This window comes from Phodopus roborovskii, unplaced genomic scaffold (assembly GCF_943737965.1).
Source record: "Phodopus roborovskii unplaced genomic scaffold, PHOROB, whole genome shotgun sequence".
In the NCBI taxonomy this organism is placed as follows: Eukaryota; Metazoa; Chordata; class Mammalia; order Rodentia; family Cricetidae; genus Phodopus; species Phodopus roborovskii.
In genome coordinates this window covers 7,691,120-7,707,121 of record NW_026126525.1, presented here as the reverse complement: position 1 = coordinate 7,707,121, position 16,002 = coordinate 7,691,120, and the positions used below count along the sequence as shown (strand labels likewise).

General features: G+C 38.3%; 1 protein-coding gene across 1 annotated transcript in view; it reads left to right on the top strand.

The window, feature by feature from the left end:
* Cfap299 (cilia and flagella associated protein 299) overlaps positions 1-16,002 on the top strand; it is a 484,124-nt gene that overhangs the window by 411,739 nt on the left and 56,383 nt on the right. Inside the window, exon 4 of the mRNA XM_051198282.1 lies at positions 8,806-8,948. Coding sequence (XP_051054239.1) covers positions 8,806-8,948 — 143 coding nt within the window. The remainder of the gene's footprint in view (positions 1-8,805; positions 8,949-16,002) is intronic.

Below are 16,002 nucleotides of genomic sequence, written 5' to 3'. Positions count from 1 at the left end.
CTTATAGCAGAACACCTGCATCCTACTTGGAAGGACATTCTGCCTTCCTCAATCCTCCCTTTGGCCCATTCCCTCATTTCTCCACTACGTAAACCCTGTGGTTATATTCAATAAATGAGATTTGACCAGAATACTATCTTTTCTCCATCTCTCATGTCTCTTGTCCTCCCTTGGGACTGACACCACATCATGGGACACATGGCTTCCTGTATTTCACACCCCGAGTAAAACTGAAGCCTTCCTGTGTACTTGCTTATTGATTGCTAAATGGGGACAGTATTTATATGAAAGGGAATGACTTCCATAGGCTGATATCTGAATGTTTAGTTACCAGTTAGTGGAATTGTTTGGGAAGGATTAGGAGATGTGGCCTTGTTGAAATAGGTGTGGCCTGTTGGAAGAGGAATACGGAGTGGTCTTTGAAGTTTTAAAAGCCCATGTCAGGCCCAATGTCTCTCTCTGCCTTTTTCCTGAGATCAGGATGTAAAGTTCTCAACTGCTTCTCCAGCACTATGCTTGCTTGCCTGCTGCCATACTCCCCATCCTGATGATAATGGACTAATGCTCTGAAATTGTATGCTTAAATGCTTTCTTCTACAGGTTGCCTTGGTCATGGTGTCTCTTTGCAGCAAAAAACAATAACTAAGACAGGCACCAGAACATCTTTCTTTTCCTCATTATCTCAGACTTCCTGCAACCTTGCTGTATAGCTGAGGATAAACTTGAACTTCATATCACTCTTCATTCACTCCTGAGTGTTGAGATTTAAGGCATGCATCACCATACCCAGCATATACAGTGAGAGGATTGAATGCAGGGCTTCATGCATGACAAGCAATCAATCTACCAAGTGAGCTACAGTATCTTTAGTTCTCATGCTCAGATTTTCTATATACCTCAATACAACTGCAACTTTTAAGAATTTAAGTAAGAAAGTAATCAATGATCATTTCTATTATGCTTAGTTTTCTTAATTTGTTTAGCCATTCAATTAATTCAACCAACATGCCTCCTATGTGTCAGGTACTCTGCAAATATTGGTAGTGGATTAGTAAACCAGGTAAAAAATCTGGCCTCAGACAATATTCTATTACAGCAGTCGTGCAGTGACCTTGGGACAGTCACCACATATCCCTTGGGCATGACTTCAGGCAGGTGGAAGCAGAGAGAGGGAAGCTTGAGACATGGCTCTCCTTTGTTCTTTTGTTTGTTTGTTTTTCTCTGGTGGGTCAGCCAATCTGCTAGGAAGGACAGAGAAGCGCTCCTGTGGTTCATTGTATTTTTCTGTGTATTTTTTCTCCAATAAACACCCATTTATCATTTACCTTTGGTCTAGTGAAATAATTACATCCTTGCCTTCACTCTATGAGGTATTGGGAGCACTAACTGAAGAATAAATTTATTTATGTGTTATAAGCATATACTGCATACATTGGCTCATATATTTTTAACTTCTAGAGAATGGCTAAATCCCTCATTATGTTTATCACAGTTAAGAAATTTGCATTGGTGCATTTTACATTACTGTTAGAATTTATACCATGTAGTATGTAAACATTAGGCTAGTTACTGAAAAACTTGGGGAAACTTTCTGTACAATTGTTGAAACATAGATCCACAATTATTGTAATATTAGTTATAATCATATAAAAATGAGGTTTAAAACCCATTATTTGATCAGAATTTATGTACTAATTTTCTGCATCCTTCTGTTGTCTTTGGGGAACACCTTCAGCCCACTTGCAGTTCAAAGTGAGGAGAGACTGAACTCTGAAATCTCTATATCATCCAGGAACTGATGTCAAGGGACACTGGGTTTCTTGTTCTAAGTAAGCACCAAGACACAAGCCCATTTAAAAAAGGCTGTGTTTCTCAGAATGCTCCTGAACAGAACAAGCACCACCCGACTTGCTGGAAGTGCAGACTTTGGGTCACTGTCCACATCATCTGAGTCGGGAGCTCTGTGGTAGACCACAGCAACCTGTTTTACCCCAGTGCATGGTAAATACAGGAAATACAGGAAGAGAGGGGAGAGAAGGGAGAGAGAAGGGAGGTAGAGGATATATACAAAAGTTTGAACATTAAAATTGCCTTCATGACAAATGGTGTTTGGTTCTGTTTTTCATCTAACCAAAGCAAAGTAAGCATCATCAGCTCATAGAAGTCCCCACAAGTCCCCAGTCTCTTCAAGTTAGAGCCCAATTCTCTATTGCTTTAGGTGGGTACATTTCTCAAGATTTGGAAAAAATAAAATGTTTTCCTCACATCCCAATTCACTTTTACTCTATCTCAGTTGAAAAAAGTGCGGAAGTGTAATGCTCTCTTTCTCTCCTTGTACTAAAATGCTAGGACCCCCACAAATCCACTCATTTAGAAGATATTTACTGAGAATCTGGTATATACCAGGCATTATTGAGAATAAATAATAAAATAAAATTCTTAGTTTCATGAATCTTACAATCCAAGGAGGGAGACAGAAAAACGTAAAAGTTAAGGAAGTAAATACCAGATAGATGGAACTGTGATGGAAACCAACATATGGCAAAGTGACAGATCCTAAAATATATTTCCTATTTTAGTTAGAATGATGTGGTAGATCAGAGTGATTCCAGGTGAAACACATGGCTTGATGGATCAATAGCCCCAGCATGCTGAAAGAATTCTTGGTTTGGAGTTTGTAGGGAATGCAAACTATAAATCAAGGAGATGGAGGGCTGCATGTGGAATGCTGACTGGAAGATTTGGGAAGTGCATGCTTTAAGAAAGAGCAGGTACTAATAAAACAAAGAAAAGTTGTCCCCTTGGAGAGCTCTTACACTACACATATACCCATGTGTGTACATCCCATTCACATACCAATCCTTGGACCATTGTGTGATTTTACGTTCTAACTTCCTTCTTTGCAATAAAACAAGGTCTACTATTTATTCATTCTTTTTCATAATTGTCTTTTATTCATAACCATTTATTTTTTATATTTCTTCTATGTGTATGATGCACATGTGTGTATACATCTATTGCATTTGTTTGGGGCAGGTGTGTGCAGGTGTGTGTGTGTGTGTGTTGATATTGGGTTTTTCACCAACTGCTCTCTACTTTATATATTCAGTCACACACCTCTCCGATTTGGCCAGTCCTTCTAGCCAGCTTGACCAAGGAAATTGCCTCCTCCTCTGCCTCTGCCTTGCCCCTGCTCCCAGAGCACTAAGATTATGGATGGCCTGGCTCACTTGCCTGGAATTTATATGGGCACTGGGGATCCGAACTCTTGTCTTCAGCCTTGTACAATAATCACTTTATTCACTGAACTATCTCCTCAGCCCTGTGAATGTTTATTCTTCAAATCAATACTTTAAATAATCAAAAATATCTCATTGGTGATGAACTTAGAATTTCAATATTCATTTTAGAGTAACTTTTCTTTGGCGTTTGAAACATTAAACAAGTCTTTTATGAAAATATTTGGAGAAATCCTTTAATGAAAAACATAGTGGGCATGAAGGTTGTATGCACAATAGTTAATGCTTCTTACTTGGGGAAATGAAACTTACTTTGTCATAGACATTTTGGGTTGGATCAACACACTGTGAGCTCTGATGAAAAATCATTAGTTTATAATTTGGATTTTAAAAGAAACCTCAGTTTACATATAAATTTGGCCATCTCATTTCTTTCTAACACTTGGAGTTTATATCAGTAAAAAAAATCCTTAGATATTTTTACAAAATATCTTCATTCACTCAGACCTTCAGACTATTTTGAATTCTAAAGGTGAGGACGAATGTTCTTAAAGTATTACTTTCCTCATAGGCACTGAGAAATGTGCATGCATAAAAACTTATCCCAGAAGGGTAACTAACATCAATGATTTCCCTTAGAAAGCAAATCTCCAATTATTGCAAACAGACAAGTGGTCTAACTGTATGTGACACTCTTAGTGAATTACACTACTTGCACAGAGGGCCACAGCCTCTCCTCTTTGCAGCACCGCTGAACAGTGTCCCTGCCAAGAGAGGATGAAGTCACTCTCGCAGCCTTTAATACATGGACTAAATTGTGAGCTGCTTTGGCCAACTGGATGTGGTGAACAGTGTGGTCCTTCTCAGGCTGATTGCAAGAGGGAAGACATGGAGCTGTTTTCCAAAAGCCCCAAGATGTGTGTGAATAATGAGACTATACATATCTGCCCAAGTCAATCAAAAACATAGAATTAAAAGACAATTATCAACATAGAAATTCCATGCAGTAATCTGTTTTGAAGAAATTTGTTCTGGTATTTTGAAATGTTTAAAAGCAGTGTTGGTCCCCAAAGAACTGTGGCTGCATGAGTAAAACTCATTTCTGCTTTTGAAAAAATATGCCCTTCAATTAATGATTCATTAGCATATCTCCCAGTTGTAAACTTCTAGATAAACATTCCTCCATTCTTCAGTGTATGGCAGTGATGGTCTCCGAGGGGTAGCACAGACACTCAGCTCTTCATCAGTTCTGAGGTTCTGTTTGAGTATCAACTCCACAGCATGCTGCCAAGCGAGTTTTGTGTTCTGCTCCGTTTCTGCAACTCTGGCTCCCCAAGCCTCACAGTCCCATTTCACTGTATCGGGTTCATATCTCCTCATTAGTAGCTGGCAGGAGAAACTAGGCAACACATGTCCCCGGCTTATAACAAGTTTATGAGATTGTATTTTAATCCACTTCTGGGAAAAGACAAGCAGCCAAAGATCTAAATGATACATTAACAGACTACATTTTACTTTATCTCATCTTTTTCCAATACACGAAAAGCCAGGAGGACCTAAGTAATCACTCTGGGATTCTTTTCATTTAACACCTGTTTGCTTTTGAGGTTATAGACACTGTCACTGAAATCGTAGACTCCATGTTCCTAATTCTGTGTCTCAAACCCCACTTCTATATCAGAAATGAATACATACGGATATTTCTCAATTGCTTGTTACAGTGGAGACACATACAGACATACATATCTCCTGCTTTATATTAGTGGTTAACTAAAGACCAGCTTTGTATGATTAGGTGATTAGTAAACACAGATTACAATATGTAGCTCCGAATGTGTTGTTTAATTTCCATAAATTTTTGGTTCTACCTTGGCTGATTCTAGAGAGAAGAGTTCTAATGAAAATGTGCATTTTGAAAGTTTATTTTTAATAAATGTAACATCACTTAATAGAGTACTTTATTATGGAAATTATAGCTTGTGTATATCTTTTGAGAAATTAAAAGGGATTTTAAAAAATTGTATTAGAAAGCCCAGCATTTGGTGGTTCATGCCTTTAATTCCAGCACTCAGGAGGCAAAGGCAGGCAGATCTCTGTGAGTTCAAGACCAGCCTGGTCTACAAAGTGAGTTTCAGGGCAGCCAGAGCTATTACACAGAGAAACCCTGTCTCAACCCCGCTCATTGTATTAGAGTGAAAAATCCATTTATTTATTGATGGATTCATTTCTATGAAAATGCAAAAAAGGCAATTGATGGACAACAAGATGATTCATGACCTCTGAGGCTGCCAAGATGGGAATGTGGAGGTGGATGTTAGTGAGTTGTGCCAGAGAATCTTCTTGGTGTCATGAAAACCACCCAAACCTAGACACTATTGTCCACAACTTTGTGAATTTGCTGGAAAACGATTGAGTTCTGCCCTTACAATTTAGTATGGATTTAATGTTATGTAATCTGTATCCTCAATACCACTGCAATAAAAACATGGAACAATGTAAGCAGAGGGACCTAAACAATTGTTCTTAAATGGTACAAGGCTCAGAACAGCAACACTGTCAGTCTCTGATCTGTGCCATACCTGGGCAGAACCCCGTGAGCCTAAGGGGGTTCTCGTGTTCAGTTCTGGCCATTTAAGAGCCAGAATCACAGCTTCTTCTTCTTCAACTGGCTCTGTTCTATACCTGTAGAGAAACACTGAAGACATATTTATAATTAGATAGCAAAACATCTTCCATTTTCCTCTGAGAAGGATGAAATTTAGCAGAAGAAAGGAAGCAAGCACTACTACCTCAACGATGCGCCTCTAGGGAAGCAAGGCTGGTGTGACAGTCCTTGAGTTCCTCCCTCTCCCCTAGGACACTGACAGGCTCAACACTGTGGCAAAAGAAACAGTTAAAAAAGCAGCAGGTAGGTAGAATCAATTTAGTGTCACTGGACTAGGCATTACAGAGTTCTTAGCAAAATAGGCTAGTTTAACTCAAACACAAGCTTCTAAGGGAGCTGACTCTTAAAAAGTGTAACTAAGAAGAGTGGCACCAAAGCAGATGGCAGGGCAGCACCTAAAATCAGAGCTGCCTGTTAACAACATGAACATCACAGGAAGCCAATCCAAGTCTAACTGTACGTGTTGTATTTGTTTGCACATGCGTGGACACTTACTGAGAATCACAGTGTGCTTAGTGCCTACATTAATAAAGCAAGGGTCCTATTGTTACCTGAGCATTATATAATTTTTATTATTTTTTTGAATTAGCATGAAGATTAGTGAGCTTTCTTACAGCACATTTATGCATACTTGGTCCTTGTTGGTCCTGCCTCCCTTCCCCCCTCACCATCCTTGCCCAGCTCTTGCTGACCATTTTCCTTCCCCTTAGCCCTCTTGTGAATTCTTGTCGAATGCATCATATTTCACTCCTCTCCTCCCTTTGGGGTCTCTTTTTCACCTGCCATAGCCCCCTTTCCAGCTCCATGGCCTACACCCATACCCACATCCTATAATTTTCAGAGGACAATATAAGATGTGTGATATAAAGCTCTGGGTCCTTTGGCCTCTCAGTGAGAGCAAGGAGTGTTTGTAGTAGGAGACACTGCTGCTCTTTAACCATATTTTTTCTCAGACTTACCATGAGGCACAATGTGAGCCGCAAGCTCTGACAGGCTCGAGAAGGTCAAGACTCAGGTGCCTGCAGGACAAGAGCTGGCTTCAGGGCTGTGCTGTCTTCTTTGAGTCTTTGCACTTTAAATATAACCTCATTTTCATACCGGTGTATTTTAGAAGTTACGTTTTTTTTATTTGACCTAGAAATTTTATTTGCTTTCAACGCAAAAATGGGCAATATATCTAGTCTGTCATTCTTCTAACAAATATTTCTCAATGGGAGAAAGATGCACATGCATGTGCACACAAATACACACGCAGAAACACACACAATGCACATAAACATAGGAATAGGGATTGATGGAGAGAGGGAGGGAGGGAGAATTTTTCTTTTCTGGTATAGTGACCATCCTGAAAATAGAAGATTTCAGTGAAACGTCTTTCTCCTATTTCACTTCCCAATGTGACTGTTCTTCCCTCAAGAGTGTGCTGAAGATGAAGACAGGTCTAGCACCTCTAGGAACACTAGTGACACACTAGCAGCTACTACTCATGGACTTGATAAGGAGCGAGTGCTACTCAAGCTGCCGGTTGAGTGGCATAAGAGACTCAGGAAGTCTCTTTGGATTGATATCTACTCAAAATTTCATGCTGCAGAAATGAAAAATAAATAACATAGTTTCTTAGATTCAGCGGGGGGGGGGGTCCATCCAATTTTCTAGCTTTATTTTTTAGGAATAAAGGTCAACTATCTTAGTTTACTGCCACAAAGACCCAACACGTGACAATCCAGTAATGGCTGCAGAGGAAAGGGCGGTCTCCTGGGCTTATCCAAATAGTGAACTTTGCCACAGAATTCTCCTACTTGATCTCATTTTAAAAACTAATGCATAGTTTTCCAGTTAGACCATATTCTTTTTTAATCTTTATATCATCAGTCTTAAAAAATGAACAAAATGCCTTCGGATCTGAAGGGTGAAAGTTAGAATCCAGTTGTTTCCACTGACCTCTTTATGCATTAGGCCTTTGTACCACAGCTTATCCTTGCTCATTATGGTTCCCCTGTGTCTTCCCGTGGTTTGCTTCCATCACTCAATTTCTTCAATAAAGTCTACATTTTCAGCCTTCCTCATTACCTAAATTAGCCTTCACCACACCTCCCTGGGTTGCTGCTCATCTTTAGCTCTGCTGTGCATTTCTATTCACTGGCGCTCCTCTGGCTTTCGGTTTCCATTGTCTATTGTCTAGATGTCTCTCATCACCGAAACATAACTTCTGAAGGTCTGGGCTCTAACAATAATGTGATCCATTCCATTCCTTTACTTTTAGGAACTATGAGTATGCAGAAAGTGTTCAATAGTATTTCCGAAGAAGTTAATATGGATGACAATTGTGTTAAAGGATGTAACTTATTCTATATTATACCTAGTTGATTTCATAAAATAAATTTTGATCGTCATGGTATGAATAATCTATTTATATATCTATAATATCAGATATGTAGATGTTCATTTGGATAAAAAAGCAGTGGTTAGAAATATAAGCCTGGAGTTGAATGACAGTTTTGTCATTTGATAGCTGGGAGTCCTGGAGAAACTCAGCCTCCCTCTGTATCTCAGTTTTCTTATACTCAAATGGCCATAAGGAAGATAATGCGATTGAGATAAAAGTAAATAAATTGTTATATTTTTAACATTTAGAATAAGGTCTCTTTAGAACTATTGACCTGCATTATTTAAAACGTGCTGCAAAGTTACTGGGAATGTGCAATCTGCATTCTTATTTTTTCAGTTCTTGTAAGGGACAACTAACAGCATCTACCTGACAGCATCATATGGGTGAAACACACGACCCTTGAATTCCACCTTGGCAGGCCCTGTGATTCCCAACCACATCCTTTGTTCTGTTGATTTGAAGTACTCAAGTGACTTTACTCATGTTCCTTTTCCATTTTTTGTTGTTACCAGACTGTGATCTTCATTCGTGACAAAAATTCTCACGGGCAAGAAGTGTCAGGATATATAGACTATGCCCACAGACTTAAAACTGAAGATTTTGAAGTTTACTTTACTGGGAAAAGAAGACTTCTCCCAAGGCCCACAGATATGAGGTAAATTTTACACAGTTCTTACACCTCGGGGACAAAGATACAGAATTATTGTATATTGCATGTTGAGCCCTATATGGTCATGCACAAAGGACAAGGAAGTGAGTCTGGCTGTGGAAAACTGTCAGTGTCATGAATCATCTGCGAACTGCAAACCAGAACCACAGGGAGATACCACTTCCCTCCAGTAAAGCTGTTTATGGCAGAGATGCTGAGGAAAATGTGGGAAGGCAGCCCTTTCGCCTTAGGTTGGAATGTCAGTTAGTGCATCCATTAGGGAAAATTGTATAAAGGTTTTCTTAAAAACTAAAAATAGAGCTACCATAAGACCTAGCAATCTCTCCCGTGGTATTTATCCAGGATAATGGAATCCATATAAAAAGATATCTACACACTCACGTTTACTGTAGCACTATTCACAATAATAACCAAGTTGTGAAAACAACCCAAGCACCTCTCAATAGATACACCGATTTTTAAGAAACATTGTACATAAACCCAGTGGCGTACTATTTAGTCACAAAAAGATTAAAGTCCTTTCATGCATGGTATTACTCATGTGGCATCTAAACAAGTTGCTGACATACATGCTAAGATCAAAGTGTCAGTTACTCTAGGCTGTGGAGGGGCAGGGCAATCTGAGGAAAAGCTGATCTGATTCATGGACACTAAGCTATGGATAGACAAATGTAAAAAGTCTTATTGCTATAGTGCAATAGGGCAGCTATAGATAAAATAATATGATATATCTCCCAGAGCACAAGAAGAAAGGATTTTAGTAGTTCTCATCATAAAGATAGATGTTCAAGAAGACAGTTAGGGCTAACCCAATTTACACATTATACATTCATGCATGGACTGAAATAGCACATGCCAGCCCGTTACTATGAACAATCTAATGTTCTATAACAGATGAGAGCAAGATTAATCAATAAAAATATATCAAAATCAGGCTTTGTCTCAGACCTCTTCTCTACCAGCACCCTTATACCCAGTGACACCCCAGTCCCTTTCCCCTTAACAGATTTGCTCACATTACAAGAATATATACACGGCTGTCTGGATCTGTGAACGCATTAAAAACATCATGACCTTATCATATTTAACTGAATATTAGATTTATAAAACCTAAGGCCTCATTGGTACCTATTCATACTTCATTGATTAAATCAGACAATTGCAGATGGTTCGTCTAGTCTGAGTAGCAAGAGAAGGGTTTGCTCCTCTCTGTCTAGCACCCCCTTAGGCATGGGAATTGTTTTATAAATGTATATATTGGGACTGAGCTCTATAACTCTGCATTTTGATTGGTTGTGGTTTTCTGCAGTGATCACTGTCAGTTGCAAAGAGAAGATACCTCGATGAGGGGGGAAGACTACACTTATTTGTCAACAAGAGGATAAATATTTAGAAAGTAGTTAGGGATTATGCTTGCTTAGTAAAATGATTATAGATTCTCCTCCAAGATTTGTGACTTTACTTGTCATGAATAGTTGGCTAGGTTTCCAGTATCAGGTATGGTTTTCCAATGATTGAGCAGATGATTGGTTAGAGATGATGGTTATCTCTCTTCTTTGAAAATGTGCATGAAAGCTAGTCCTCAGGGGGAAGGAATTTGGGTCAGTTCTAACTTAGGTGCCTCTGGACCCTACATCTGAAATTAAGTACATGGTGTCTTCAGCAATAGGGACATAACTTCTACTTCTGAGAGGGGGGAGCAACAAATGACAATATGTTCTGGGAGTAATAATGTTCTAGGAGTCTCTTGGACAATCTGGGCCAACAACTCAAAAGAGGGCTTTTCATGCCGATTGTTGGGTTGGTTTTTTGTTTGTTTTTTTTTGTTTGTTTGTTTGTTTGTTTTTTCATGGTCATTGGTTCTTGGAGGGAATATTATCATCAATCTAGTTGAGAAATTTTCATTTAAACTATGTATATTTACAAACAAACTTACATGTATTATAGATTTTTTTGAGGACAAGAAGTAAAAGTTACATATGTATTAGGGAGAAGCCTCATCAGTATAGTGCTTACAGTCTCAGCATGAGAGAAGAGTTCAGATTCCCAGATATAACCAGGCATAGCAGCATGCAGCTATAATATATCTTGTTCTGTGAAGTCAGCAGATTATGGAGCTTGCTAAGCTAGGCAGCCAGTTTAGCCAATCAACGATCTCTGGGTTCATTGAGTGAACCTGTCTCAGAAATAACGTGAAAAGCACTTGAAGAAGACACCTGTCATCAACCTCTGTCCTCTACACATACTCATAATACATAATATGCATAGAAAAGCATGCGCGCACACACACACACACACACAGAGAGAAAGAGAGAGAGAGAGAGAGGGAGAGAGACAGTTACTGCCACTTTGCTTCTCAAAATGATTATGCCAACATGGACTAAGAAGTGTTTTATAAATGACATGGCCCACCTTTATCTACACCAAGCAGTGAGCCTACCCTGGCTGTCATATAGTAAGTCGCATATGACTGCTCCTAATGGTGATTGCTTGCTGATTGAACTGGACATCTGCATGGCCTATTCAGAATTTCTGCCTTTCAAATTAAGATTTCTTCTGACTCCACTTTCTCAATGGGTTATTTTTTTTTTTTTATTTCCATCTCTTAAGAAGTCTTGTAAACTTAGTTGTCTAGATCAGGTTAGGCCATAGATAATTTCCTTTTTCTTGTATTGCAGAACATATTTTTAAATTGTATTATGTTTCTGAAAGGTGAAATTGTATTGTGTACAATTTGAAGGATCTCTTAGAAACTCGAGACTCATCATAGTGACCTACTCTTTCTCATCGCAACCATCACCCAGAACTAAACTCCTCTACCAGCTTCGCACAGAATGATTAGTTGTTCACACAACAGCACAGGTGCCATCAACCTGATGGGCTCTCATAAGGGAGCTATCAGGGCCCTCTGAGTGTCCCTAAGTCATACTTTTCATTACCTCTAGCATGAGTTCCTCTAATCTACCCACATAAGTTTGCCTAGTGTTAGCTCCTGGGTTCTCTCAGACTGTGCCACACCACCATGGTTAGAAAGGAGAGATGGAGTAAAGGTATAAGATGATTAGAGTAAGGATAGAAATTAACCGAGCAACTCTGCTGAAGAAATTATATTTATTCCTTCAGTTCCCCATTTCCACAATCTTACAGGTTAGAGGTTTCATTTGCATTTTTACTTAAAGAGAAACAGAGTCACTGCAAAAATAACTGGTGGACCCAAATTTACTTAGACACCTTTGCACACGGCGACTAAAAAAGACAAGACCAGATATCCAATACTATGAGTTTTTAACTCGATGTTCTACTCTGCTCAGAATTAGTCATGTGAGGATGTCATTTTCCCTCTTGGCCTTTGTCAGGCTATAGGCCTCTTTTTACAGATTTCTGCTTCACTTAACAAAGCCTACTTTGAGGTTGCCCTTCAAGACCTTAAGCAATCCTACTGTCCACAGTTAAGACAAGGGAATGTTGACTTTCCTGTACCCACCCTTGCCACTTCCTCCTTTCGTTGAGTCTGACAGAAAACAATCCTTTGTACTTAACCAGCAAGTCATTTTCAGTCACCGAGAGTAAGAATTACCATGTGCCACAGCTTTGTATGTGGAAGAGTGCTGAACATAACTAAAAGTGGCCTATAATTATGGCTTCAGGCAAAAGGTCATCAAGGAAAAATTGGCCCCGACTTGTTGAACCTCAGTTATGTCCCAGGATACTTTTAGAATCTATTCATATCCTGTGAACTATGGTTCACATCATTTTTTCTTGGTAATATCTACTTGGAATTCTTTCACAGATAAATTGAATTTCCTAATACTTAGCTCATGTTAGCAGCTCTTTATCCAAAGATGGACACTAAGTATTATCTTGCATGTAAAACTCAAGAATAGAGGCGAGATGGCACAGCACTATTCTCAGATGTGTGTAGGGACTGTCTGTAAACCCCAGTCATGTTGGAGGCAGTAATTCTGCTGAATCCATAGCGGAATGTCTATCCACATCGTCCAGTGATAGCAGCATCCTGGCCTCTCTGGACTCATTGATAAAAAAGAAAAAAAAATAGTTAAATTCTAAGAGCACTCATATATTTCCCTCCTCTCACTCACGCATAAGCTTGTGCATGCAAACACGCTTACACATAGGCTTACAGTACAACCACACACACACACACACACACACATACACACACGTGTGCGCACGTCAGAAAGAATATTGCTATTGAATCTAAATCAATAACTATCTCGTGACCCCTGTTTCTGGTTGTGTCAGCAATGCTCATCTCTGTGTTAGGAAAAATCACTCCAAATTTCCAGAAGCCACAACACCACTTAGTAATACTAAGTTCTCTATTTTTATTACTGAGGATATATGGTCCTTTTTAACATTGCTTTATTTCCAAAATTCCCAACAAAGCTTACCTATTCCATAACAAATTGTTTTTTCATGAGTATAAATAATACATTTTATCACAGGCTAAAATATATAGCCAACAGAGCTCAGTACACATACAGTTCATACAAGGATTAACAAAATGATTTAAGATGAGTTTAGCATAAAGTAAATTTCATTGTAAATTCAATAGCATGAAATAAGGGAAGCCTGTGTTCACATCTCAGGTGTATTACATACCTATGTTATTCTTTGTCATCATGGTATGACCCATGTTAACTTAAAACTTTTGTTAATGTCTGGATATGTCTGTTTGTCAAAGTTCTCACTCATGGGCCACTTGGTGGGTAGGCAGGATAGCTTGGAGACATGCACTTCAAATATGACAAATTTAAAGTTGCAGAATGTTGGCCCAGAGATACTTCCAACATATTAAAAGCAGATCTGTCGGAGTTTTTTCCCCCAATTCTGGCTTTAATGTTTGTTTATTTTAAACTGTTCTGGGCTACAAAGTTCAAAAGACTATCCTTTTTTCTCTTAAAATTGCATAAATGCATCCATCACAAAGATAGAAGGACTTCACCATAAGAGTACAGTGCATTTTGCACTGTGCTCCTTTCACAGACAACATAGAACTTTACAGATGACTTCCAGACCTCCAGATTCTCAATGAGAAAAATGCAAATAAATTATAAGTAATTAGTAATATTTATATGATTTGATTTGATTTAAATGCCTAAGGGTAAATTATTTTTAATGTTTAAAATGCAAGTGGCCAGAAGTTGAACTGAAAGTAAGGACTCAGTAAGTAGGCAGTGGTCATCCAGACAAAGGAAGTCTTTTCCCACAGGAGATAGAAAATAAGAACTATACAGAAAATAAGAACTACAACACGTGTGTTTCCATTACATACTTATTTATGATACTTAGAATTTTAGTATAATCATGCTTTTATTTTATTTACAAATGCCTATGTACAGCAATTGACATGTACAAGCATTTAGTTTCCTTTCTGCGTGGACAGGGAAATGAATTTTTTCGTGTTATCAAATTCCTACTTTGTTGTTAGTTTGTTTTAAGAAAGAACAAATAGTAATTGAGGACAAAGGAGCTGTGTCTACATAAACCTCAGCAGTCCAACAGCCAAGTTACTCAGAAAGTTTAATGAGCTCCATCTCTTCTGATTTATAAAATTGGATACATTCAATCAGTTCCTTTGGAAAAAATATATGATTTAGTTCTCCAATATTAAAAAATAGTTGACACACAAAAATCATTTCAAAATCTGAGTAACAACTTTCACAACCAAATTTTTTCCTAAAAGATTTTGTTTTGGAAAACAAATAAACAAACACAAAAACAAAAACAGCCTGAAGACTGTTTTATACTTTACTTTACCCTGATTTTAGGAATCAAAGCATTAATCATCTAAAAAGATGTAAATAATTGCATTCAAATGCATAATCTCTCGGTTTGTGTCCATGAGCCAAGTGGAGAATAATGGAACAAGATCCCAGCTCAGTGGTGGCTTCTTCTGCTTCATCCTGGAGGCAAACACATGCTAAAGATTTTCATGCCTGGTTCCAAGAATATCAGTCCAAAGTACTTGTATCTATCTGCATTTCTCCTGAATTTTGACAACAAGAAATGATTAATATAATTCTTTGGTTCTTTCCCCAGCCACTCTTAAACTTGTAAAGGTGCAAAAGAAAGTTGTTTGGTTGGGATATGGATGTGAAATTCCCATCTCAGTGTTTTGATTCTTCTACTAATCACAAATTTCAACCTTCTACTGTTATTCACCGGAACTCACTTTTACTTTTATATAATAACATTATGAGAGTGTGAAACTGATAGGCCCTGATGAAAGGTAACTAGAATCGATGAGCAAACCATTGCACATGTGTCTACTACTACTACCATCTACTACTACATCACAATTTAGTGATATTGGATGAATGGCTGAGAAACTGGGTGCCTTAAAGATGTCATAGCACAAAATCCATCTTTTTCTTTTTATCATTTTCCTCTTCTACATTTAAATAAATAAGGTGATTAGCAAGCCCAAACAATGAAAAGGTAAATTTTTTGGATGCTGAAATACTTTCTTACTAGGTCCCTAATCTCACATTGACCATAATCCACTCAAGAGGAAATCTTCAACTTCAAATTTAGGGGTGTGTTGTTAACTTAGTTCTAAAACCTTTGACTGTGATGCTGTCAAGAAAGTTCAGAAGATGAATAGAAAAAAAATGACAAGAATGGAAAGACAAGAGAAAGAAAGAGGAAAAAAAGAATGATAAGAAAAATGAACATGAGATTCTGTTTAAAGAGGCAGAATGAAGATGGAGGGAAGTGGGTTTCATAAAATACCTCAAGATTTATTAGATGAGTTTGTTTAAACAGGAGTTGTTTAGAGAATGGCATCAGCCAAATGACACAAACAGGAAAATGAAGTTCTTATTCCTCAAAATCCAGTGTATGAAGTATTAGGACACAATACCTTTGTAAAGAATTCAGATTCAATGAAGCAGAAGTATCCAGAGGAGTGAAACACAGAGCAGGCACCTCCTCATGGCTAAGAACAATTTTACTTTGTTGGGGTGGAATCTCCCCCAAGCTAGTTTATCCAAGTACTGAGCAGATTGTCTAACCC